General features: G+C 47.9%; 1 protein-coding gene across 1 annotated transcript in view; it reads right to left on the minus strand.

The window, feature by feature from the left end:
* Nucleotides 1–25,959, minus strand: part of KLHL4 (kelch like family member 4) — a 206,746-nt gene that overhangs the window by 41,653 nt on the left and 139,134 nt on the right. Inside the window, exon 6 of the mRNA XM_040442447.1 lies at nt 25,020–25,206. Within this exon, the coding sequence (XP_040298381.1) occupies nt 25,020–25,206 (187 nt within the window). The remainder of the gene's footprint in view (nt 1–25,019; nt 25,207–25,959) is intronic.

Genomic DNA, 25,959 nt, shown 5'->3' on the forward strand with positions numbered 1-25,959 from the left:
AGTTACATCCTGTATTATACTCCAGAGCTGCACTCACTATTCTGCTGGTGCAGTCACTGTGTACATACATTACTTATCCTGTACTGATCCTGAATTACATCCTGTATTATACTCCAGAGCTGCACTCACTATTCTGCTGGTGCAGTCACTGTGTACATACATTACTTATCCTGTACTGATCCTGAGTTACATCCTGTTTTATACTCCAGAGCTGCACTCACTATTCTGCTGGTGGAGTCACTGTGTACATACATTACTTATCCTGTACTGATCCTGAGTTACATCCTGTATTATACTCCAGAGCTGCACTCACTATTCTGCTGGTGCAGTCACTGTGTACATACATTACTTATCCTGTACTGATCCTGAGTTACATCCTGTTATTATACTCCAGAGCTGCACTCACTATTCTGCTGGTGCAGTCACTGCGTACATACATTACTTATCCTGTACTGATCCTGAGTTACATCCTGTATTATACTCCGGAGCTGCACTCACTATTCTGCTGGTGCAGTCACTGTGTACATACATTACTTATCCTGGACTGATCCTGAGTTACATCCTGTATTATACTCCAGAGCTGCACTCACTATTCTGCTGGTGGAGTCACTGTGTACATACATTACTTATCCTGTACTGATCCTGAGTTACATCCTGTATTATACTCCAGAGCTGCACTCACTATTCTGCTGGTGCAGTCACTGTGTACATACATTACTTATCCTGGACTGATCCTGAGTTTTACATCAAGACACGGAGGCTTCGTATTGCTTACTCCTTCTTTACTTCCACCAATAGCAGCAAAGGAGAAATTAACATAATCAAAACAACAATGGATCCTCCCCTAACAGATCCTATAATAAGCAGTGTCCTCTTTATATCTTCCTCTTTCTTTGCTGCTCCACCAAAGCTAAGTGATCTATATGTTCAATTATGTGATTTTAGATTGGGAAGCAATTATGTATTTGCATGGTATTTTATTACTTGCCTAGTATATATAGACTTTTCTGCCTGTAACAGGGTCTCCCCCTTGTTCCCTCATTTGTGGAGTTTTTATCGCTGTATTACTGTATTCCCATACACCTATTGCGGCCTTCATATGGGGGCTGTCCCCCCCCCCCCTCTCTTTCCCCTCTGCTTTGTTTCATCGGCGATTTATCCCCTGAATTGTTTCCTCTTTGGGGTGTTTTGCCTTGACCCCCCTCCTCTCCCACTACCTTAGTCGCCGCTCCGATTCCTTCCCTCTGGTCCCCGGCGGCAGAGGTTCTCGGCGGCATATTTCTGTAACTTCCCGCGGCTCCGAGATCTCGCGAGATCTCGGCGGCCATCTTGGGAGCTCCCGCCCGTCCTATCGCGGGATTTGGGAGCGCTCACCAGTGCCTTGCTACTCTCAAGCGGCTCCGGATCGGCTCCTGCTATAGTGCGGCGCTTGGGGTGATTAACCCCTGTTTAGGTTAGCTTCTGCCTCAATTTAGGCACCTTTAGATTAGGTTCCCCCATTGGTTACCCTGCATTTAGATTTTAGCTATATAATAAACTAAACCATGTCCTCAGACCGCTCTCCCTCTGGGCCTAATCCACCCCCACCCACAGGGGACCCCAGCTTGTCAGTCATGAGTTCACAGGCCCTGGAGCTACAACGCTCAGTGTCTAGTGCCATTGTAGAGGCCATGGGATCCATGTCCTCAATGATCTCTCAGACCATATCTCAGGCCTTATCTGCCCATGCTCCTGGCCCCTCTAATCTAATGCCTACACCCACTATCCCGCAGCCTACCATTGAACCTCCTGCCCAGGAGACTTTGACTGGTGTGATCCAAGCCACCCATGATAGCGCGCTTAGTTCGCGCAAAAGAGCCTTACCGCGCCAGGCAGAAAGGGCGCGAACGTGGAAATGTGCTAGAGCACAAACTGATGATATAGATTCTGATAATGAATCGGACATGGAGGCTTATGCGGAGGCAAGTGACCACTCTGAAGGAGTGTTAGAGATGGAACCTGAGTTTCCAAGCACCTCAGGCCCTAGGCCTTCCACATCTGGGTCCGTGGGCGCATCCACCTCTGCCCCTAACACGGCATCTGCCCTGGTGGATCCTTCTGGCAACCCACTATTTGACCCTGATGCCCTCCACCACCCTAGGTCGGCGGAGTGGATGCCGGTAGCTCATGTGAGCGACTACCTGGAGCATTGGGTGCGTCGTCCTCTCAGCAAAGAGGCGCGCAGCAAGCTCCGTGCAGAATGCCCTAGGCCATTGATCCCCAACAAGGTCTGTGAGACGCCATCTGTGGATCAAAAGATGACGCAGTTTTTGGCAAAAACCGGCTGGAATCCCCGTAAAGGGCTGGATTCCGCTATAAAGAGTTGTCAGGACAAGCTCCTCGACATTTTTGGCCCCCTTGCCAAAATCTTTGAAATGGCCGAATCGGCCAGAGTGGACGGCTCTCCGATTGATCCGGAGGAGCTTACTGGCTGGATACAAAGAGCCATTTGCATTGCGGGCAGCACCTATTCCTCCCTGTCCATTGAAAGGCGTAAAGCCATTCTTTTTAAGATTGACCCAAAATTGGCCAACCTGGCACTCACTGAGACAGGGAAGGATGCCCAGGGTCAGCTGTTCGGGGATTCCTTCATTAAGGACCTCAGCAGGTACGTTGGAGCATTTACCGCATTGGACAAGGCCCAGTCCTCCATGAAAAGGGTATTTCAGGGACGGGTCTCCACTAGGGCCGGCAGTAGTAGGGGCCGTCTGTCCGGCCGCTCCAGTTATCAAGCCCGCAGCTCGGGCAGAGGCTCCTTCAACCAGAGGCCTCCTTTCCAGGACCAAAGGAATCCTCCCTCGTTCTTCCCGGCCAGAGGCGGCCAATGGCGTTCCAGGTCGGTTAGAGGAAATCCGAACTACAGAAAATCTTTCGGTAAGTCTTTCCCCAGTGGGGACTTCTTTCACTCCTTGTGTAGGGGGCAGACTCCGTCTATGTTCCCACGTTTGGTCCAGCATCACATCAGATCCATGGGTGCTGAACACTGTGCAGGGGTTCCACATAGAACTTACGAGTTCGCCAGATCTCGTCCCTTCTCCCCCTCCCCTGGCACTACCGGACAGGGAGCTAGTGGACGTAGAACTTTTTTCCCTCTTGCACAAGGATGCAATAGAAAGGGCCCCTCCTACCCAAAGGGGCGTTCTCAGCCACATTTTTCTAGTTCAGAAAAAAGGGGGACAATTTCGTCCGGTCATAAATCTCCGGGCACTGAACTCTGTGGTGCGCTACCGCCACTTCAAGATGGAGGGGATTCACCTCCTTCGGGACTTGCTGATTCCGGGGGACTGGATGGTGAAGCTGGACCTCAAGGATGCCTATCTGACGGTCCCGATTGCCTCCTCCTCCAGGGATCTTCTGCGCTTCCTGTGGAAGGGCGAAGTGTGGCGCTTCACTTGCCTACCGTTCGGTCTTTCCTCAGCGCCTTGGTGCTTCACCAAGTTACTGCGCCCAGTCATGGCCTGGCTTCGGAGCCGTGGGGTTCGTCTTGTCATTTACCTGGACGACATCCTCATTATGCACCAATGTCAGTCGTCTCTGCTGCAACATCTCCAGTGGACCTCGGATCTTCTGACGGGTCTGGGTTTTCTACTCAATCTCGAGAAATCCTGCCTCACACCGGCTCGACGTATGGAGTTTCTGGGCTTCACGGTGGACTCTGTCGCGGAATCTCTCAGCCTCCCTGCAGAGAAATTGAGGACGATACGCAAGGAGTTGAGACATGCTCTCTCAACTCCCTCTCTATCCCTACGCCACCTGGCTCGCATCATTGGGTTACTTGCCTCCTCTATCCAGGCAGTCTTTCCCGCTCCGCTCCATTATCGGGCTTTACAGCGCCTGAAGATCGCCCACCTCCGTGCCGGGGCCTCGTTTGCAGACACTGTGATTCTGGATCGAGAAGCTCAGGAGGAACTTCGTTGGTGGTTGAGCAATTTGGAAGCCTGGAACGGCAGAGCAATCTTCGGATTCCAACCGGAATTCACGGTAGAGTCGGACGCGAGTCTCCAAGGATGGGGTGCCCACTGCGAGGGTATCTCCACTGGGGGTCGATGGTCGGAGTCAGAGACCCATCTGCACATCAACGCTCTGGAACTTCTAGCGGGTTCGTTTGCCATCAGGAGTTTCACCAAGGGCATAGCTCATGCATGCATCCGTCTACGCATGGACAATGTGTCGGCGGTCCGATACGTCAATCACCTAGGCGGCACTCAATCGGCCACCTTAGCCCGACTGGCGAAGGAGTTCTGGTCCTACTGTCTGTCCAGGGACATCATGATTCAAGCGGAGTACCTGCCGGGTCTTCACAACTACAAAGCGGATCGGAGTTCCCGATGCTTCACGGACGGCAGCGACTGGAGGCTGAATCCGGAAATGTTCTCCACAATCTCGGACATCTGGGGTCCTTGCTCCATAGACCTTTTTGCTTCCCGGCTCAATACTCACCTGTCCAGGTTCTTCAGCTGGCGGCCGGACCCGGAGGCAGAAGCGGTGGATGCGTTTCTACAGGACTGGTCCTCAGGCCTACATTACGCGTTTCCACCGTTTGCCATGATTCCGAGGATGTTGCTACAGACTCGGCGTCAGATGGCGGAACTGGTGGTGGTGATCCCCTTCTGGGGATCTCAAGCCTGGTACCCGATCCTCCTAGAACTCCTGGTCGATGTACCTCTCCTACTCCCGACGCGGACGGATCTCCTCCAGGACCCTCTGGGTGCCCCACATCCCCTGCTGGTCGAAGGCTCCCTTCAACTTCTTGCGTGCCGAATTTCAGGACTCCAGGAGAGGTCGAGGGAATTTCGGAGGCAACTAGACGCCTCCTGGACAACGCTTGGGCTCCCGGCACCCGAAAATCTTACCGGGCAGCTTGGGGATCTTGGGTTAGCTGGTGCATGGAACGGGACCTGGATCCCGTTTCGGCATCTGTAACCCATTTGTTGCAATTCCTGACTTCTCTCTTTGAGGCAGGGAAAGCTTATCGGACCATCAATTTGTTCCGTTCTGCGATTTCCTCGACTCATCAGGGATTTGATGGCGTTCCTGCTGGTCAACACCCTTTAGTGTCTCGACTTTTACGTGGCTCACGCTTGTCTCGGCCTCCTCGGCCACGTTTCACCACTACGTGGGATGTTTCCCTGGTCCTTTCTTTCCTCTCTTCCTGGCCCGACAACGCGGCTCTTTCCCTCCGTCAACTGTCAGCCAAGTTGCTGACCCTTTTTTGCCTGATTTCCTGTAAGAGGATTTCTGATGTCAGGGCTCTGGATCACGATGCCAGATCCTTTACTCCCGAGGGTGTTACTTTTAACATCACGCGGCGCACCAAGACCAATATTCGGTCTGTGTCCTATCCCAGTTTTCCGTCTTCCCCGGCACTCTGTCCTGTAGCTTGTCTACGGGAATATGAGTTGCGCACTCGTGCTCACCGGTCTGCGGACGCTCCGCAGCTTTTCCTCTCTATTCGCCATCCCTTTGGTCCGGTTACCAGTCCCACTTTGGCGCGTTGGATGAAGTGGGTCATGTCCCTTTCTGGGATTGATACGACGATCTTTACCGCTCACTCGGCCAGGGGCGCGGCTGCTACTGCCCTGGCGGTTTCGGGGGCTCGTTTGGAGGACATTCTGCGTCTGGCTGACTGGTCTAGGGCCACGACGTTCACAGAGTTTTATTTCCGTCCTCCCCCTCATGTGTTTTCATCTATTATTGAGCAGCTTTGAACTTGCAATACGAAGCCTCCGTGTCTTGATGTAAAACTTAATGATTTTCCTATTTCATGACGTAAAGTCATAGTTTTATTAAAGACACGGAGGCGAGTATTGCCCGCCCTAGGTTTCTCCTGCCCACCCTATTATTATTACTGTTATGGTATTATTATTGACTATTACGCTGTATCTGTTGTTATTTATGTTATTTTACCGTTGAGGTTTGTTATGGTTCTATTTCAGCGACCTTTTTAATGTACGACCGTTATAGGGTCGAGATTGCGTATTTTTACCCATGTGTTTACACTGGCTATATTATTTATTCTGTTTCAGGTTGAAAACTCCTTGGCAGATGGAATTCCAAGTTGTTCCAGGTTTCCTGAGATGTTAGCCATGTTGGCTTGAGTTCTTCAGTTGGAGGGACAAGAATGGTCGGTGTCGGAGCCAGTTCCAGTTCGGTTCGTTTTCAGTTAGGGTTTGACGGTTGGTGTCGTGGATTCAAAGAAAGAGGAAGATATAAAGAGGACACTGCTTATTATAGGATCTGTTAGGGGAGGATCCATTGTTGTTTTGATTATGTTAATTTCTCCTTTGCTGCTATTGGTGGAAGTAAAGAAGGAGTAAGCAATACTCGCCTCCGTGTCTTTAATAAAACTATGACTTTACGTCATGAAATAGGAAAATCATTAAGTTACATCCTGTATTATACTCCAGAGCTGCACTCATTATTCTGCTGGTGCAGTCACTGTGTACATACATTACTTAACCTGTGCTGATCCTGAGTTACATCCTGTATTATACTCCAGAGCTGCACTCACTATTCTGCTGGTGCAGTCACTGTGTACATACATTACTTATCCTGTACTGATCCTGAGTTACATCCTGTATTATACTCCAGAGCTGCACTCACTATTCTGCTGGTGGAGTCACTGTGTACATACATTACTTATCCTGTACTGATCCTGAGTTACATCCTGTTTTATACTCCAGAGCTGCATTAACTATTCTGCTGGTGGAGTCACTGTGTACATACATTACTTATCCTGTACTGATCCTGAGTTACATCCTGTATTATACTCCAGAGCTGCACTCACTATTCTGTTGGTGCAGTCACTGTGTACATACATTACTTATCCTGTACTGATCCTGAGTTACATCCTGTATTATACTCCAGAGCTGCACTCACTATTCTGCTGGTGCAGTCACTGTGTACATACATTACTTATCCTGTACTGATCCTGAGTTACATCCTGTTATTATACTCCAGAACTGCACTCACTATTCTGCTGGTGCAGTCACTGCGTACTTACATTACTTATCCTGTACTGATCCTGAGTTACATCCTGTATTATACTCCGGAGCTGCACTCACTATTCTGCTGGTGCAGTCACTGTGTACATACATTACTTATCCTGGACTGATCCTGAGTTACATCCTGTATTATACTCCAGAGCTGCACTCACTATTCTGCTGGTGGAGTCACTGTGTACATACATTACTTATCCTGGACTGATCCTGAGTTACATCCTGTATTATACTCCAGAGCTGCACTCACTATTCTGCTGGTGCAGTCACTGTGTATATACATTACTTATCCTGTACTGATCCTGAGTTACATCCTGTATTATACTCCAGAGCTGCACTTACTATTCTGCTGGTGCAGTCACTGTGTACATACATTACTTATCCTGTACTGATCCTGAATTACATCCTGTATTATACTCCAGAGCTGCACTCACTATTCTGCTGGTGCAGTCACTGTGTACATACATTACTTATCCTGTACTGATCGTGAGTAAAATCCTGTATTATACTCCAGAGCTGCACTCACTATTCTGCAGGTGCAGTCACTCTGTACATACATTACTTATCCTGTACTGATCGTGAGTAAAATCCTGTATTATACTCCAGAGCTGCACTCACTATTCTGCAGGTGCAGTCACTCTGTACATACATTACTTATCCTGTACTGATCCTGAGTTACATCCTGTATTATACTCCAGAGCTGCACTCACTATTCTGCTGGTGCAGTCACTGTGTACATACATTACTTATCCTGTACTGATCCTGAGTTACATCCTGTATTATACTCCAGAGCTGCACTCACTATTCTGCTGGTGCAGTCACTGTGTACATACATTACTTATCCTGTACTGATCCTGAGTTACATCCTGTATTATACTCCAGAGCTGCACTCACTATTCTGCTGGTGCTGTCACTCTGTACATACATTACTTATCCTGTACTGATCCTGAGTTACATCCTGTATTATACTCCAGAGCTGCACTCACTATTCTGCTGGTGCAGTCACTGTGTACATACATTACTTATTCTGTACTGATCCTGAGTTACATCCTGTATTATACTCCAGAGCTGCACTCATTATTCTGCTGGTGCAGTCACTGTGTACATACATTACTTATCCTGTACTGATCCTGAGTTACATCCTGTATTATACTCCAGAGCTGCACTCACTATTCTGCTGGTGCAGTCACTGTGTACATACATTACTTATCCTGTACTGATCCTGAGTTACATCCTGTATTATACTCCAGAGCTGCACTCACTATTCTGCTGGTGCAGTCACTGTGTACATACATTACTTATCCTGTACTGATCCTGAGTTACATCCTGTATTATACTCCAGAGCTGCATTCACTATTCTGCTGGTGGAGTCACTGTGTACATACATTACTTATCCTGTACTGATCCTGAGTGACATCCTGGATTATACTCCAGAGCTGCACTCACTATTCTGCTGGTGCAGTCACTGTGTACATACATTACTTATCCTGTACTAATCCTGAGTTACATCCTATATTATACTCCAGAGCTGCACTCACTATTCTGCTGGTGCAGTCACTGTGTACATACATAACTTATCCTGTACTGATCCTGAGTTACATCCTGTATTATACTCCAGAGCTGCACTCACTATTCTGCTGGTGCAGTCACTGTGTACATACATTACTTATCCTGTACTGATCCTGAGTTACATCCTGTATTATACTCCAGAGCTGCACTCACTATTATGCTGGTGCAGTCACTGTGTACATACATTACTTATCCTGTACTAATCCTGAGTTACATCCTATATTATACTCCAGAGCTGCACTCACTATTCTGCTGGTGCAGTCACTGTGTACATACATTACTTATCCTGTACTGATCCTGAGTTACATCCTGTATTATACTCCAGAGCTGCACTCACTATTCTGCTGGTGCAGTCACTGTGTACATACATTACTTATCCTGTACTGATCCTGAGTTTTACAGCAAGACACGGAGGCTTCGTATTGCTTACTCCTTCTTTACTTCCACCAATAGCAGCAAAGGAGAAATTAACATAATCAAAACAATAAAGGATCCTCCCCAAACAGATCCTATAATAAGCAGTGTCCTCTTTATATCTTCCTCTTTCTTTGCTGCTCCACCAAAGCTAAGTGACCTATATATTCGATTATGTGATTTAGATTTTGAAGCAATTTTATGTCTTTTCATGGCGTTTTAATACTGGCCTAGTAGATAGATATATATATGCTGTTCTGACCTATATCCAGGTCTCCTCCCCCCTTTTTTCCCTTCATTGATGAGATTTTATCACAGTATATTCTGTATTCCCTTCATTTGGGGGCCGCCCCCCCCCCCCTCTCTTCCCCTTTGCGTTTCTTCATCGGCGGTTTTATCCCCTGTAGCCTTTCGTCTTGGGGGTGAGTTCTTTTGACCCCCCTCCTCTCCCACTACCTTAGTCGCCGCTCCGATTCCTTCCCTCTGCTCTCCGGCGGCATAGGTTATCGGCGGCAGGTTTCTTTAGCCTCCCGCGGCTCCGAGATCTCGCGAGATCTCGGCGGCCATCTTGGGAGCTCCCGCCCGTCTTCTCGCGGGATTTCGGAGCGCTCTCCAGTGCATTGCTGCTCCTCTCGGCTCCGGATCGGCTCCTGCCTTACTGCGGCGCTTGGGGTGATTAACCCCTGTTTAGGTTAGTTGTTTTCTACCCGAGATTAGCACCATTAGATTAGGTACCCCATCGGCCACCAGGCATTTACTTTTTAGATCTTTAATAACTAGATCATGTCCTCAGATCGCTCTCCCTCTGGGCCTAATCCCCCCCCACCCACTGGGGACCCCAGCCTGCCAGGCATGAGTGCACAGGCCCTGGAGCTTCATCGCACAGTGTCTAGTGCCATTGTAGAGGCCATGGGATCCATGTCCTCAATGATCTCTCAGACCATATCTCAGGCCTTATCTGCCCATGCTCCTGGCCCCTCTAATCTAATGCCTGCACTCACTAGCCCGCAGCCTACCATTGAACCTCCTGCCCAGGAGACATTGACTGGTGTGATCCAAGCCACCCATGATAGCGCGCTTAGATCGCGCAAAAGAGCCTTACCGCGCCAGGCAGAAAGGGCGCGAACGTGGAAATGTGCTAGAGCACAAACTCATGACATAGATTCTGATATTGAATCGGACATGGAGGCTTATGCGGAGGCAAGTGACCACTCTGATGGAGTGTTAGAGATGGAACCTCAGTTTCCAAGCACCTCAGGCCCTAGGCCTTCCACATCTGAGTCCGTGGGCGCATCCACCTCTGCCCCTAACACGGCTTCTACCCTGGTGGATCCTTCTGGTAACCCACTATTTGATCCTGATGCCCTCCACCACCCTAGGTCGGCGGAGTGGTTGCCGGTAGCTCATGTGAGCGATTACTTGGAGCATTGGGTGCGTCGTCCTCTCAGCAAAGAGGCGCGCAGCAAGCTCCGTGCAGAATGCCCCAGACCATTGATCCCTAACAAGGTCTGTGAGACCCCATCTGTGGATCAGAAGATGACTCAGTTTTTAACTAAAACCGGCTGGAATCCCCGTAAAGGACTGGATTCCGCTATTAAGAGTTGTCAGGATAAGCTCCTCGACATTTTTGGCCCCCTCGCCAAAATCTTTGAAATGGCCGAATCGGCCAAAGTGGACGGCTCTCCGATAGATCCGGAGGAGCTTACTGGCTGGATACAGAGAGCCATTTGTATTGCGGGCAGCACCAACTCCTCCCTGTCCATTGAAAGGCGTAAAGCCATCCTTTTTAAAATTGACCCAAAATTGGCCAACCTGGCACTTACTGAGACAGGGAAGGATGCTCAGGGTCAACTGTTCGGGGATTCCTTCATCAAGGACCTCAGCAGGTACGTTGGAGCGTTTACCGCATTGGACAAGGCCCAGTCCTCCATGAGAAGGGTATTTCAGGGACGGGTCTCCACTAGGGTCGGCAGTAGTAGGGGCCGTCTGTCCGGCCGTTCCAGTTATCATGCCCGCAGCTCGGGCAGAGGCTCCTTCAACCAGAGGCCTCCTTTCCAGGACCAAAGAAATCCCCCCTCGTTCTTCCCGGCCAGAGGCGGCCAATGGCGTTCCAGGTCGGTTAGAGGGAATCCGAACTACAGAAAATCTTTCGGTAAGTCTTTCCCCAGTGGGGACTTCTTTCACTCCTTGTGTAGGGGGCAGACTCCGTCTATGTTCCCACGTTTGGTCCAGCATCACATCAGATCCATGGGTGCTGAACACTGTGCAGGGGTTCCACATAGAACTTACGAGTTCGCCAGATCTCGTCCCTTCTCCCCCTCCCCTGGCACTACCGGACAGGGAACTAGTGGATGTAGAACTTTTTTCCCTCTTGCACAAGGATGCGATAGAAAGGGCCCCTCCTACCCAAAGGGGCGTTCTCAGCCACATTTTTCTAGTCCAGAAAAAAGGGGGACAATTTCGTCCGGTCATAAATCTCCGGGCACTGAACTCTGTGGTGCGCTACCGCCACTTCAAGATGGAGGGGATTCACCTCCTTCGGGACTTGCTGATTCCGGGGGACTGGATGGTGAAGCTGGATCTCAAGGATGCCTATCTGACGGTCCCGATTGCCTCCTCCTCCAGGGATCTTCTGCGCTTCCTGTGGAAGGGCGAAGTGTGGCGCTTCACTTGCCTACCGTTCGGTCTTTCCTCAGCGCCTTGGTGCTTCACCAAGTTACTGCGCCCAGTCATGGCCTGGCTTCGGAGCCGTGGGGTTCGTCTTGTCATTTACCTGGACGACATCCTCATTATGCACCAATGTCAGTCGTCTCTGCTGCAACACCTCCAGTGGACCTCGGATCTTCTGACGGGTCTGGGTTTTCTACTCAATCTCGAGAAATCCTGCCTCACACCGGCTCGACGTATCGAGTTTCTGGGCTTCACGGTGGACTCTGTCGCGGAATCTCTCAGCCTCCCTGCAGAGAAATTGCGGACGATACGCAAGGAGTTGAGACATGCTCTCTCAACTCCCTCTCTATCCCTACGCCACCTGGCTCGCATCATTGGGTTACTTGCCTCCTCTATCCAGGCAGTCTTTCCCGCTCCGCTCCATTATCGGGCTTTACAGCGCCTGAAGATCGCCCACCTCCGTGCCGGGGCCTCGTTTGCAGACACTGTGATTCTGGATCAAGAAGCTCAGGAGGAACTTCGTTGGTGGTTGAGCAATTTGGAAGCCTGGAACGGCAGAGCAATCTTCGGATTCCAACCGGAATTCACGGTAGAGTCGGACGCGAGTCTCCAAGGATGGGGTGCCCACTGCGAGGGTATCTCCACTGGGGGTCGATGGTCGGAGTCAGAGACCCATCTGCACATCAACGCTCTGGAACTTCTAGCGGGTTCGTTTGCCATCAGGAGTTTCACCAAGGGCATAGCTCATGCATGCATCCGTCTACGCATGGACAATGTGTCGGCGGTCCGATACGTCAATCACCTAGGCGGCACTCAATCGGCCACCTTAGCCCGACTGGCGAAGGAGTTCTGGTCCTACTGTCTGTCCAGGGACATCATGATTCAAGCGGAGTACCTGCCGGGTCTTCACAACTACAAAGCGGATCGGAGTTCCCGATGCTTCACGGACGGCAGCGACTGGAGGCTGAATCCGGAAATGTTCTCCACAATCTCGGACATCTGGGGTCCTTGCTCCATAGACCTTTTTGCTTCCCGGCTCAATACTCACCTGTCCAGGTTCTTCAGCTGGCGGCCGGACCCGGAGGCAGAAGCGGTGGATGCGTTTCTACAGGACTGGTCCTCAGGCCTACATTACGCGTTTCCACCGTTTGCCATGATTCCGAGGATGTTGCTACAGACTCGGCGTCAGATGGCGGAACTGGTGGTGGTGATTCCCTTCTGGGGATCTCAAGCCTGGTACCCGATCCTCCTAGAACTCCTGGTCGATGTACCTCTCCTACTCCCGACGCGGACGGATCTCCTCCAGGACCCTCTGGGTGCCCCACATCCCCTGCTGGTCGAAGGCTCCCTTCAACTTCTTGCGTGCCGAATTTCAGGACTCCAGGAGAGGTCGAGGGAATTTCGGAGGCAACTAGACGCCTCCTGGACAACGCTTGGGCTCCCGGCACCCGAAAATCTTACCGGGCAGCTTGGGGATCTTGGGTTAGCTGGTGCATGGAACGGGACCTGGATCCCGTTTCGGCATCTGTAACCCATTTGTTGCAATTCCTGACTTCTCTCTTTGAGGCAGGGAAAGCTTATCGGACCATCAATTTGTTCCGTTCTGCGATTTCCTCGACTCATCAGGGATTTGATGGTGTTCCGGCTGGTCAACACCCTTTAGTGTCTCGACTTTTACGTGGCTCACGCTTGTCTCGGCCTCCTCGGCCACGTTTCACCACTACGTGGGATGTTTCCCTGGTCCTTTCTTTCCTCTCTTCCTGGCCCGACAACGCGGCTCTTTCCCTCCGTCAACTGTCAGCCAAGTTGCTGACCCTTTTTTGCCTGATTTCCTGTAAGAGGATCTCTGATGTCAGGGCTCTGGATCACGATGCCAGATCCTTTACTCCCGAGGGTGTTACTTTTAACATCACGCGGCGCACCAAGACCAATATTCGGTCTGTGTCCTATCCCAGTTTTCCATCTTCCCCGGCGCTCTGTCCTGTAGCTTGTCTACGGGAATATGAGTTGCGCACTCGTGCTCACCGGTCTGCGGACGTTCCGCAGCTTTTCCTCTCTATTCGCCATCCCTTTGGTCCGGTTACCAGTCCCACTTTGGCGCGTTGGATGAAGTGGGTCATGTCCCTTTCTGGGATTGATACGACGATCTTTACCGCTCACTCGGCCAGAGGCGCGGCTGCTACTGCTCTGGCGGTTTCGGGGGCTCGTTTGGAGGACATTCTGCGTCTGGCTGACTGGTCTAGGGCCACGACGTTCACAGAGTTTTATTTCCGTCCTCCCCCTCATGTGTTTTCATCTATTATTGAGCAGCTTTGAACTTGCAATACGAAGCCTCCGTGTCTTGATGTAAAACTTAATGATTTTCCTATTTCATGACGTAAAGTCATAGTTTTATTAAAGACACGGAGGCGAGTATTGCCCGCCCTAGGTTTCTCTTGCCCACCCTATTATTATTTTTAATGTTATGGTATTATTATTGATTATTACACTGTTTCTGTGGTTATTTATGACATTTTACCGTCAAGATTGATTATGGTTCTGTTAAGCGACCTTTTTAATGTACGACCGTTATAGGGTCGAGATTGCACATTTGTACCCATGTGTTTACACTGGCTATATTATTTGTTTTGTTTCAGGTTGAAAAATCCTTGGCAGATGGCATTCCGTGTTGTTCCAGGTTTCCTGAAATGTTAGCCATGTTGGCTTGAGTTCTTCAGTTGGAGGGAGAAGAATGGTCGGTGTCGGAACCAGTTCCAGTTCGGTTCGTTTTCGGTTATGGTTTGGCGGTTGGTGTCGTGGATTCAAAGAAAGAGGAAGATATAAAGAGGACACTGCTTATTATAGGATCTGTTTGGGGAGGATCCTTTATTGTTTTGATTATGTTAATTTCTCCTTTGCTGCTATTGGTGGAAGTAAAGAAGGAGTAAGCAATACTCGCCTCCGTGTCTTTAATAAAACTATGACTTTACGTCATGAAATAGGAAAATCATTAAGTTACATCCTGCATTATACTGCAGAGCTGCACTCACTATTCTGCTGGTGCAGTCACTGTGTACATACATTACTTATCCTGTACTGATCCTGAGTTACATCCTGCATTATACTCCAGAGCTGCACTCACTATTCAGCTGGTTCAGTCACTGTGTACATACATTACATTACTTATTCAGTAACTATACAAGTGCACGAAAAAAATTAAAGAAGAGAAGATACAAAAGATTCTTCCGGCATCAGGATTATCCAGAGATCAAACTGCTTCTCGACTGGAGGCCACATTATTAATATTCATCCCGCTCGCCCGGCGGACAGTGCTCATCCGTCTGGAGATCTGCAATTAATTATTGGCGCCCCCCCCCCCCTCCTCCCTGCCTCCCTTGTTATTCTTTTCAAGAACAATAGAAAGTTAAACCTAAATGGTCATTAACATTTATAGTTTCTGGACTTGGAGTGGAAATTAAGACTCCGCTCCTGCAGCAGTAACATCGCTCCTCCAGTCCTCCTGACATTTAAGGATAGTAATGGACGAACATCGGCGAAATGTTCAGGAACCAGGCATTCGCAGCGGACCCTATTGACTTTAATGGCAGGCGAACCTGAAAAACCTTCAGTTTATTTTTGCAGCCACCAAATACTTAGTAGAAGAGCACAAATAGTCCCACAACATGGACAGTGACATACCAGAGGGGATCAATGGCAAAAATTCCCACAAAAAATATGTATTTTAATCATCAGGGGCCATTTTTATGCGTCTTGAAGAGAAACTCTCAAAAATGTACCTTGCTGGAGCCTAGAAATTTTTTATTTTAGGCCACGGTAGTACAGGCCCCAAAAATTAGGCATTCACCTGACAGAAAAGGTATTTTATGCTGCTGTATATACAGTACAGACCAAAAGTTTGGACACACCTTCTCATTCAAAGAGTTTTCTTTATTTTCATGACTATGAAGGCATCAAAACTATGAATTAACACATGTGGAATTATATACATAACAAACAAGTGTGAAACAACTGAAAATATGTCATATTCTAGGTTCTTCAAAGTAGCCACCTTTTGCTTTGATTACTGCTTTGCACACTCTTGGTATTCTCTTGATGAGCTTCAAGAGGTAGTCCCCTGAAATGGTCTTCCAACAGTCTTGAAGGAGTTCCCAGAGATGCTTAGCACTTGTTGGCCCTTTTGCCTTCACTCTGCGGTCCAGCTCACCCCAAACCATCTCGATTGGGTTCAGGTCCGGTGACTGTGGAGGCCAGGTCATCTGGCGCAGCACCCCATCACTCTCCTTCATGGTCAAATAGCCCTTACTTTCAACGTTTTCCAAATTTTTCGACTGACTGACTGACCTTCATTTCTTAAAGTAATGATGGCCACTAGTTTTTCTTTACTTAGCTGCTTTTTTCTTGCCATAATACAAATTCTAACAGTCTATTCAGTAGGACTATCAGCTGTGTATCCACCTGACTTCTCCTCAACGCAACTGATGGTCCCAACCCGATTTATAAGGCAAGAAATCCCACTTATTAAACCTGACCGGGCACACCTGTGAAGTGAAAACCATTTCAGGGGACTACCTCTTGAAGCTCATCAAGAGAATGCCAAGAGTGTGCAAAGCAGCAATCAAAGCAAAAAGGTGGCTACTTTGAAGAACCTAGAATATGACATATTTTCAGTTGTTTCACACTTGTTTGTTATGTATATAATTCCACATGTGTTAATTCATAGTTTTGATGCCTTCATAGTCATGAAAATAAAGAAAACTCTTTGAATGAGAAGGTGTGTCCAAACTTTTGGTCTTTACTGTACATCGTAAAAAGATTTGTGGATAGCTCACCACCCTCCTCAGTCAGGTAAAGGTGCTCTAGTCGAGGGGCTGCTCACTCAAACAGTCCAATAGTGCAAGGTAAAATAGGTGAATGAACGACTGGCACTCACTATGTGGTACACATCAAACAACTATTTATTAATTACCCGTCCGCTCACGGTGGAGTGGTGGCAGGAAAGCATATAATTTAAAACAACATTACATTCAATATAGTTTAAAAAACCCCTAAAAGAATAAAATGCAATATTGTAAAATACAATATAATGCTCTGGTTATAAAAGGAAACGCATATATCTGGACAGAGTTTCCTGAAAAACTCTATGTAGTGCAGCACTATCGATTTGCAGTAGATGTCCTAACAATTCATAAAGAGGGTGCTGTCTCTTTAGATCGAATAGCACTTAAGTCCACTCACATCAAGCTCAGTGTCCACAGTATAATATTGTATGGATATGTAGAGAGAATCTCTAAATCGCACATCCTCATACCTATGCTTCTGATATACAACTGTTTTCAATTATCAGCATTTCTTATGATAAAACATGGCTATACAGCGATGCTATCAATCATTTGCTGTGCACTATAAAGAGGCAATTAGTATACAGTTTGATCAAAGCGCATAGGCCCACTTACCGCGACAAGGTTGCCTCTTGTTTAAGTGGGAACCTACTCTAACCATGGCGCAGAGCCGTGCGGCGACCACCACGCCTCCAATTGTAAACAGTTGTATATCAGAAGCATAGGTATGAGGATGTGCGATTTAGAGATTCTCTCTACATATTCATACAATTTATGCTATAAACTTCTTTTCCCCCCTCCCCTGAATCAGCGCTCCTCCCCATGTGGCTCAGGTGCTTTTTAATTAGCAGAAGTCTGCAAAGGGTCTATAAATTCCTACCACATCTCAGTTGGAGTTCCTGAGAGGCTGTGAACAGGTGAGCCATTTGCACCAGTTCACATGCGGCGCTGGACGGCGGCCGTCTCTGCTTCTGTGCCGTGCCGGTGGAGTGATGGGACCCGGGGCCCAGGTGGCCTCACTGTACAGTGGGGCCGCTGTGCGGCTGCTGGGTCCTATTGCCTGCTGGAGCGGTGTGGAGGCGCGGTGGTCGCCGCACGGAGCCGCGCCATGGTTAGAGTAGGTTCCCACTTAAACAAGAGGCAACCTTGTCGCGGTAAGTGGGCCTATGCGCTTTGATCAAACTGTATACTAATTGTCTCTTTATAGTGCACAGCAAATGATTGATAGCATCGCTGTATAGCCATGTTTTATCATAAGAAATGCTGATAATTGAAAACAGTTGTATATCAGAAGCATAGGTATGAGGATGTGCGATTTAGAGATTCTCTCTACATATTCGTCCACAGTATAATAGTTCAGTTGATCCGGATCCAAAAGAAACTACAATCAACAATGACTTGTGAGGGTAATATTTAGGGAATATAGTATCCTTATATTTAGAATAATCTTCAGCAGTCTTTTCACCGATTTATAATACGGCCTTCAGTAGTTAAATAAGTAATCTATTTCAGGGAGATATCGCTTACCCCTATAGAAACGTCTTCAGCCGTCGGGTTTGACCGCTCACTGCACCGCTCGCTGCTCGGCGTCCTCGCACTCTGGTTTGAACACGTGATAACCCAGAGGTATCGCGGGACTTGAAGACTTACTTCCGCTATTCCTGCAAGAGGGTGCTTGTGATGAGATGAACAAATGGAGCGCTCCACTTATGAAGAATAATCTGAATCCTTTAGATGATATCCAGAATGATGCTGTAGACAGGGATATAACGCTAAACGCGTTTCGAAGACTTCCGTCCTCTTCCTCAGTAGTAGGGGTATAGCTACTGAGGAAGAGGACGGAAGTCTTCGAAACGCGTTTAGCGTTATATCCCTGTCTACAGCATCATTCTGGATATCATCTAAAGGATTCAGATTATTCTTCATAAGTGGAGCGCTCCATTTGTTCATCTCATCACAAGCACCCTCTTGCAGGAATAGCGGAAGTAAGTCTTCAAGTCCCGCGATACCTCTGGGTTATCACGTGTTCAAACCAGAGTGCGAGGACGCCGAGCAGCGAGCGGTGCAGTGAGCGGTCAAACCCGACGGCTGAAGACGTTTCTATAGGGGTAAGCGATATCTCCCTGAAATAGATTACTTATTTAACTACTGAAGGCCGTATTATAAATCGGTGAAAAGACTGCTGAAGATTATTCTAAATATAAGGATACTATATTCCCTAAATATTACCCTCACAAGTCATTGTTGATTGTAGTTTCTTTTGGATCCGGATCAACTGAACTATTATACTGTGGACACTGAGCTTGATGTGAGTGGACTTAAGTGCTATTCGATCTAAAGAGACAGCACCCTCTTTATGAATTGTTAGGACATCTACTGCAAATCGATAGTGCTGCACTACATAGAGTTTTTCAGGAAACTCTGTCCAGATATATGCGTTTCCTTTTATAACCAGAGCATTATATTGTATTTTACGATATTGCATTTTATTCTTTTTGGGGTTTTTTAAACTATATTGAATGTAATGTTGTTTTAAATTATATGCTTTCCTGCCACCACTCCACCGTGAGCGGACGGGTAATTAATAAATAGTTGTTTGATGTGTACCACATAGTGAGTGCCAGTCGTTCATTCACCTACTTTACTGTACATCGCGTTATCTTGAAACAAAAGCCATCGAAAAGCAATTGAAGGTGTTTGCTTAACGCATTTAGTTTAGATAACATGTGTCATAAAGCATGTGTGTTAACTCTACTACATCTGTAAGACAAGGACCATTCTTTGTTCTGGGTGATGGCGGATATGTGTGGGCTGGCATGAGGAAATTCAATTACACGTGGTCGTCACAGGTGTTAAATTCCTCCGAGATCCATGCCTCATTCATTTTTAGAAATGTGAGGTAGTCCACACTGTTGTGAGCTAGGCGAGTGCGCTTATCGGTCACGATATCCCCTGCTGCGCTGAACGTCCTTTCGGACAGGACACTCGACGAGGGACAAGCCAAGAGTTCAATGGCAAATTGTGCCAGCTCTGGCTACAGGTCAAGCCTGCCCACCCAGTAGTCCAGGGGTTCCTCACTTCTCAGAGTGTCCACATCGGCCGTTAACCCGATGTAGTCGGACACCTGTCGGTCAAGGCGTTCCCTGAGGCTGGATCCGGAGGGCGGCTGTCGATGGGTTGGCTGAAAGAATGATCTCATATCCGAAGTTACCAACACATCTTCAAACCGCCCTCTTCTTGCAGACGCGGTAGGATTGGTACCCGCACCTGTTTCGCTGTGGTTGGCAATTCCTCTGCCAGTGCCCGCAACAGAAGAATGCAGCATCTTTTACAGAAAGGCCTGGAGATGCTGCATTCTGCGGGCCCTCTGTGATGCTGGTAACATGTCCGCCATTTTGTGTTTGTACCGGGGGTCTAATTACTTTGCCACCCAGTACTGTGCCCTTTATGCTTTTTATATGGTGGTCCCTCTTCAAACACTGGAGCATGAAGGCCCCCATTTGCACTAAATTGGAAGCGGTGGAGCGCCCTGGCTTCTGCACATAGATGGAGTAGCCCCCCTGAGAATTCATCCAGCATTGCGACTTCCTCATCTTCCTGCTCCTCGGCTTGATCAATGACACGACGCAATGCATGCTCCAGAAAGAAGGCGTGATGTACGATGTCACTGATGTCGCCCTGGCTGCGACTGACCAGTTTGATCTCATCAAATGGCCGCAGAAGTCTGCATGCATCGCGCATGAGCAGCCACTGGCGCGGAAAAAGAAACCAAGCTCCCAGAACCTGTCCTGCCGCAGAGTTTGCACAGGTAGTCGTTAACGGTGCGTTTCTGCTGGAGCAGCCTATCAAACATATACAAGGTGGAGTTCCATCGCGTCAGGCTGTCACAAATCAGACGTCTGACGGCAGGTGGTGTCGCCGCTGAACATCAGCAAGGCGAGCCATGGCCGTGTAAGATCTTCTAAAATGGACAGAGATTTTCCTGGCCTGCCGCAAGACGTCCTGGACCCCGGGGTATTTGGCAATGAATCCCTGCACGACTAAGTTCGGGACGTGTGCCATGCACGGCACGTGTGTCATTTTGCCCTGTTTCAGCGCGCTCAGCAGATTGGCACCGTTGTCGCACACCACTTTACTAACTGTCAAATTGAGCAGGGTTAGCCACTGATCGGCCTGTGACCGCAGAGCTGAAAGCAGTGCAGGACCGGTGTGGATCTTGGCTTCTAGGCACAACAGCCGCAGCACAGCATGGCAACGTCTTACCTGGGACGTCGACTAGTTTCTAGGGAGCTTAGGGTGCGCAGCGGAAGAGGCAGTAGCAGTGGAAAAGGAGGAGTCAGCCGAGGAGGAGACGGAGGATGGAGTAGGAGGAGGATAAGAGGCAGTCCTGCATGCAATCCGTGGTTGCAACACCAAATCCACACGGGAGCCACGGGTTACTTGCTTGACAGCCGTCAGAAGGTTCACCCAGTGGGCAGTAAAAGTTATGTACCTTCCCTGCCCGTGTTTGCTAGACCACGTGTCTGTGGTCAGATGTATCTTGGCACCGACACTGTGTGCCAGAAATATATTCACTTGCCGCTGAACGTGGCCATATAGCTCTGGGATGCCCTTCTGGGAGAAATATTTCCTTCCGGGGACTTCCATTGCGGTGTTCCAATGGCCACAAATTTTCTAAAGGCCTCCGAGTCCACCAGTTTATATGGCAGTAGTTGGCGGGCTAGCCGTTCCAACAAGCCAGCGGTCAGCCGTTGGACAAGAGGGTTATCCGGTGTCGTTAACTTTTTACGCTCGAACATTTAGGCCATGGAAGCCTGCCTTGTGCCAGATGAACGTGACGATGGCACGGTGGAAGGTGAAGTGGAGGACAAATGGGAGGAGAGAGGAAAAGGAGAAGAGGCAGGACGTGGAGCACCGGGAGTGTGGCTTTGTGGGTTCTGACGGTGTTGCTCCCACTGGGCTCGGTGATGGGAGGCCAGGTGCCTTCTTAAGGCGGTCCTCCCTAGGTGAGTGTTGGGCTTACCGCAACTTATGCGTTGACAGCACAGCCTGCAGATGGCAACACTATTGTCAGCAGCTATCACGTTAAAAAAAGCCCACACTGCGGAGCCATGTGCCGGTGTCCTGGGAGCACCAGATGTGACTGTGCATTGTGGATGGCTTGCTCCAGATACATTTGCAGTCTGCTTTTTGCCTCCTGTGCCCTGCGAGCTCTGCCTGCTTCTCCTCCCTATCTGCTGGTCTGTCTCTCCCTCTGAACTCCCCTCCTCTTCCTCTCTTGTGGGCACCCACGTGGCATCCATCGACACGTCATCATCGTCACCTTCACCACCACTGACATTTGAGATCTCAGAGTAGGCAGCAACAGCGGGGACCACACTCCTTGGGCTGATCTGGGTACTGTCATCGGACCGCTGGGTGGCAGCCGTTGCTACCTCCTCTTCCTCATCCAATGTCAAGAATGGCTGCACATCGGTAAGGTCTGGGAATGGATGGGAAAATAATTCCTCGAGTGGAGAGGTTATGGTGGTGGTGGTGGTGGTGTCTTTGGGGGTGCACACAGCAGAGAGTGAGGAGGGTGCAGATACAGAGAATTAGTAGGGTGCAGAAGGCTAAATGAGCCACTCAACCCACTCTGGTGCGTCTTTTGAAGTAATCACACGTGCCTTCTCCAACTTCCCACTTAGGCTCCGGCCTGGTGCACCTGCCCGACCCTACCAGCCCTGTTGAACGGCCTGCATCTTCCTCTGCCTGTCATTTTCAAAATGATCCTGTGCCAAAGTCCCTAGAGAAAAGCAGTATTTTTGGAAGCAGGTATATCGCAGGCCTCAATCAGTATTTGGTGGAAACAGGTATATCAAACCCCTTAATCAATATTTTGTGTAAGCAGGTATATCAATCCCCTTAATCAGTATTTTGTGGAAGCAGGTATATCACAGGCCTCAATCAATATTTTTTGGAAGCAGGTATATCAAACCCCTTAATCAGTATTTTGTGGAAGTAGGTATCTCGCAAGCCTCAATCAATATTTGGTGGAAGCAGGTATATCAATCCCTTTAATCAGTATTTTGTAGAAACAGATATATCACAGAACTCAATCAGTGTTTTCTGGAAGCAGGTATATCAATCCCCTTAATCAGTATTTTGTGGAAGCAGGTATATCGCAGGCCTCAATCAATATTTTGTGGAAGCAGGTATATCAAACCCCTCAATCAGTATTTTGTGGAAGCAGGTCTATCAATCCCCTTAATCAGTACTTTGTGGAAGCAGGTATATCGCAGGCCTCAATCAATATTTGGTGGAAGCAGGTATATCAAACCCCTTAATCAGTATTTTGTGGAAGTAGGTATCTCGCAAGCCTCAATCAATATTTGGTGGAAGCAGGTATATCAATCCCTTTAATCAGTATTTTGTAGAAACAGATATATCACAGAACTCAATCAGTGTTTTCTGGAAGCAGGTATATCAATCCCCTTAATCAGTATTTTGTGGAAGCAGGTATATCGCAGGCCTCAATCAATATTTTGTGGAAGCAGGTATATCAAACCCCTCAATCAGTATTTTGTGGAAGCAGGTCTATCAATCCCCTTAATCAGTACTTTGTGGAAGCAGGTATATCGCAGGCCTCAATCAATATTTGGTGGAAGCAGGTATATCAAACCCCTTATTCAGTATTTTGTTGAAGCAGGTATATCAAACCCCTTAATCAGTATTTTGTGGAAGAAGGTAAATCAATCCCCTTAATCAGTATTTTGTGGAAGCAGGTATATCGCAGGCCTCAATCAATATTTGGTGGTAACAGGTATATAAATCGCCTCAATCAGTATTTTGTGGAAGCAGGTATATCAATCCCATTAATCAGTATTTTGTGGAAGCAGGTATATCACACCCCTCAATCAGTTTTTTTTGGGGGCAACAGGTATATCACACCCTTTGCAAATAGTTGTTCCAATAGTGCTTGGCCCTCTATATAGCTGTGGTATCGCAGCAGAACCGCGCACAACTTCTGCACAATACAAATGCACTATAATATACTTCCTATGTTAGAAAGTATATTATAGGTATATCACACCCTTCAATCAGTTTTTTTGGGGGCAACAGGTATATCACACCAGTTGCATTTAGTTGTTTCAATAGCATTTGTCCCTCTGTATAGCCGCGGTATCGCCTCAGAACCGCACACAACTGCGGCACAATACAAATACACTATAATATATTTTCTATGTTACAAAGTATATTATGAGTATATCACACTCCTCAGTATATCACACCTATCGATAGCGCACCTATACCAGTCCTTATAATGACTTTTGTGGCCCTATTAGCTAGCGTTCGGTGTCCCTAACAGCCTGTCCCTGCTCCACAAAGCAACTTCCACAAAGCAACAGAATGTAAAATGTCGGCCAGATCGGGATTATTTATAAGGTAGGGGTGTGTCCATGTGCTGAAACGTCTCAATTGGCTGTCCTGTACCACCTGATGCAAAAGAATATGGCACCGGCGGACATCGCCATATGTTCGCATGCGCCGCCAAACGACCGCCGGGCGAACCGCAAGGCCATCTCTATTTAAGGACCTTAAAATTGTTTTTTGACATCAAAGCATTTGTCTGAGACCCTGTTTAGTTGAAGGGCGAGGACACTGAGCTGCGGTGGCATTTATAAATAAAAGTCAGTGTAACCTGTGAGCAGCGGCTCCTCGGTGACTTCTCATTGATTGTTTTCGTCTGTCACTTTGGATGAAGGTGACACCACTTGGGGAAATGAATAAAGCCAGCAATCGATGAGGGGCCACCAGAAGAGCATTTTCTTGATTGGATGACTTATTCTCTTGTCTTTTCTGGACATTTATAGACATTGCTCTTCAAAACTCAGTGAATATAATCCCTGAGGTCTCCGGGATGAATCTGCTGGCCTCCTCTACACAACAAAGAACAGACCTTCTATAGGAACGGAACACTGAACAAAAATATAAAAGGAACTCAAGACCCTTCAACTGATAATCTCTATCAAATGGAAGTTCCATGATCTCATCCATAGTAGGTGGGTCAGGATAATAAAGTCAAGAAAACCTTTAAAGCGTCTTTATTGTTCGGATAAGGTGACATTTTCCTCCTCCTCCAGCAACATGTAGACCTCCCTCCCTGCAAGATCTCTGTAAATGTCCTCAGTCACCCAATAATCCATCTAGTGTAAAACAGCAAGAGAAAGGAGGAGGATACAGCAAGATGTGACTGAGAGACTGCATGCTGTGAGAGGGGCCGAGGGGCAGAGCTCTGCAGGAGGAGCCCGTCCACTCAGCAGGCACGGGGACACTAATTACAACATTTTTAAATGACTCCCTATCTTGTCCACATCTGCAGGAGGAGGGAGGGGATATTTTGGCAATGTTCCACAGTGTTTATACTCATCCTGTTCAATCACTTTCTACATTGTATCATTTAGTAACAATTGTATAAAACCCAATGATTCTTGATAATTGCAATTCTTACCTTTGGTAGCATCCATTCCACCCACTGCATAAAGAGCCCCGACCGTGGATTTTCGTGGTTTGGTCCTAGGACTTTGCATCATCGATCTTCTTTCGGGTAAGAGATGGTATTTCATGGCTTCCATCAGAAGTTTCTGACACTCCAGATCATTGGTGAACATTGGGCTGTTTTCTAAATCTGCAAGTAACTGAACCCAAGATTTAGTCAGAAGCAGGAATCACTTCTCGTTTGGAAGGACTACCGACTGGACCTCCCGTTAACGCAGTCCACCCACAGCGACTGCATAAACTCATTAGCACAAAGCTAGGACACGTCCACTAATAAAAAATAATGCTTCTACTTGCTGACATCAAGCAGAGCTCCTGAAAACTTCCATAATGACCTAAATGTCTATAAGAAAGCAGTAGAACGGCTGATTAAAAGACTCACATTAATTTAGAGGGCCAACTATGATTTTTGATTTATTTTTCTGATACAGAGCGCCAAATCCCCTGCCTAGGCAAAGAGTGACAGATGTGCCCTTCCTTACTTGTCCTCTTGGCTTGTCACATCATGAAATGAGAGCCGGGTGCTGATCAGGTTTAAAAAACATGAATTTGCGATGCTCTGTCAGGAATTGTTCATGCTATATGTGTCTATGCAGCGCCACCCTGTGGTTGTGATGTAAATCACAGATGGGCTCGGGCCTCCCATGCATGTTACAGTGGGCTCCTGACCACAGTCCCCTGTGATTGGTCTTTATTACCTCACTAGCTTTCTACCTACTCCTGGATATCGGACCTTGGATTGCCCTGATATTGCCTCTGACTTCTGTTTCTGTTATTGACATTATTTCCTGGTTCTGCCTTGGTGTGGTAATTTGGACTTTGTTTCTCATGCTTTGGTTTGGACCCTGGCTTGTACTTGTATCAGATCTGGTTCTTGTCTGGATCTGACCTGC

Source organism: Bufo bufo, chromosome 8 (genome assembly GCF_905171765.1).
Source record: "Bufo bufo chromosome 8, aBufBuf1.1, whole genome shotgun sequence".
Lineage (NCBI taxonomy): Eukaryota > Metazoa > Chordata > Amphibia > Anura > Bufonidae > Bufo > Bufo bufo.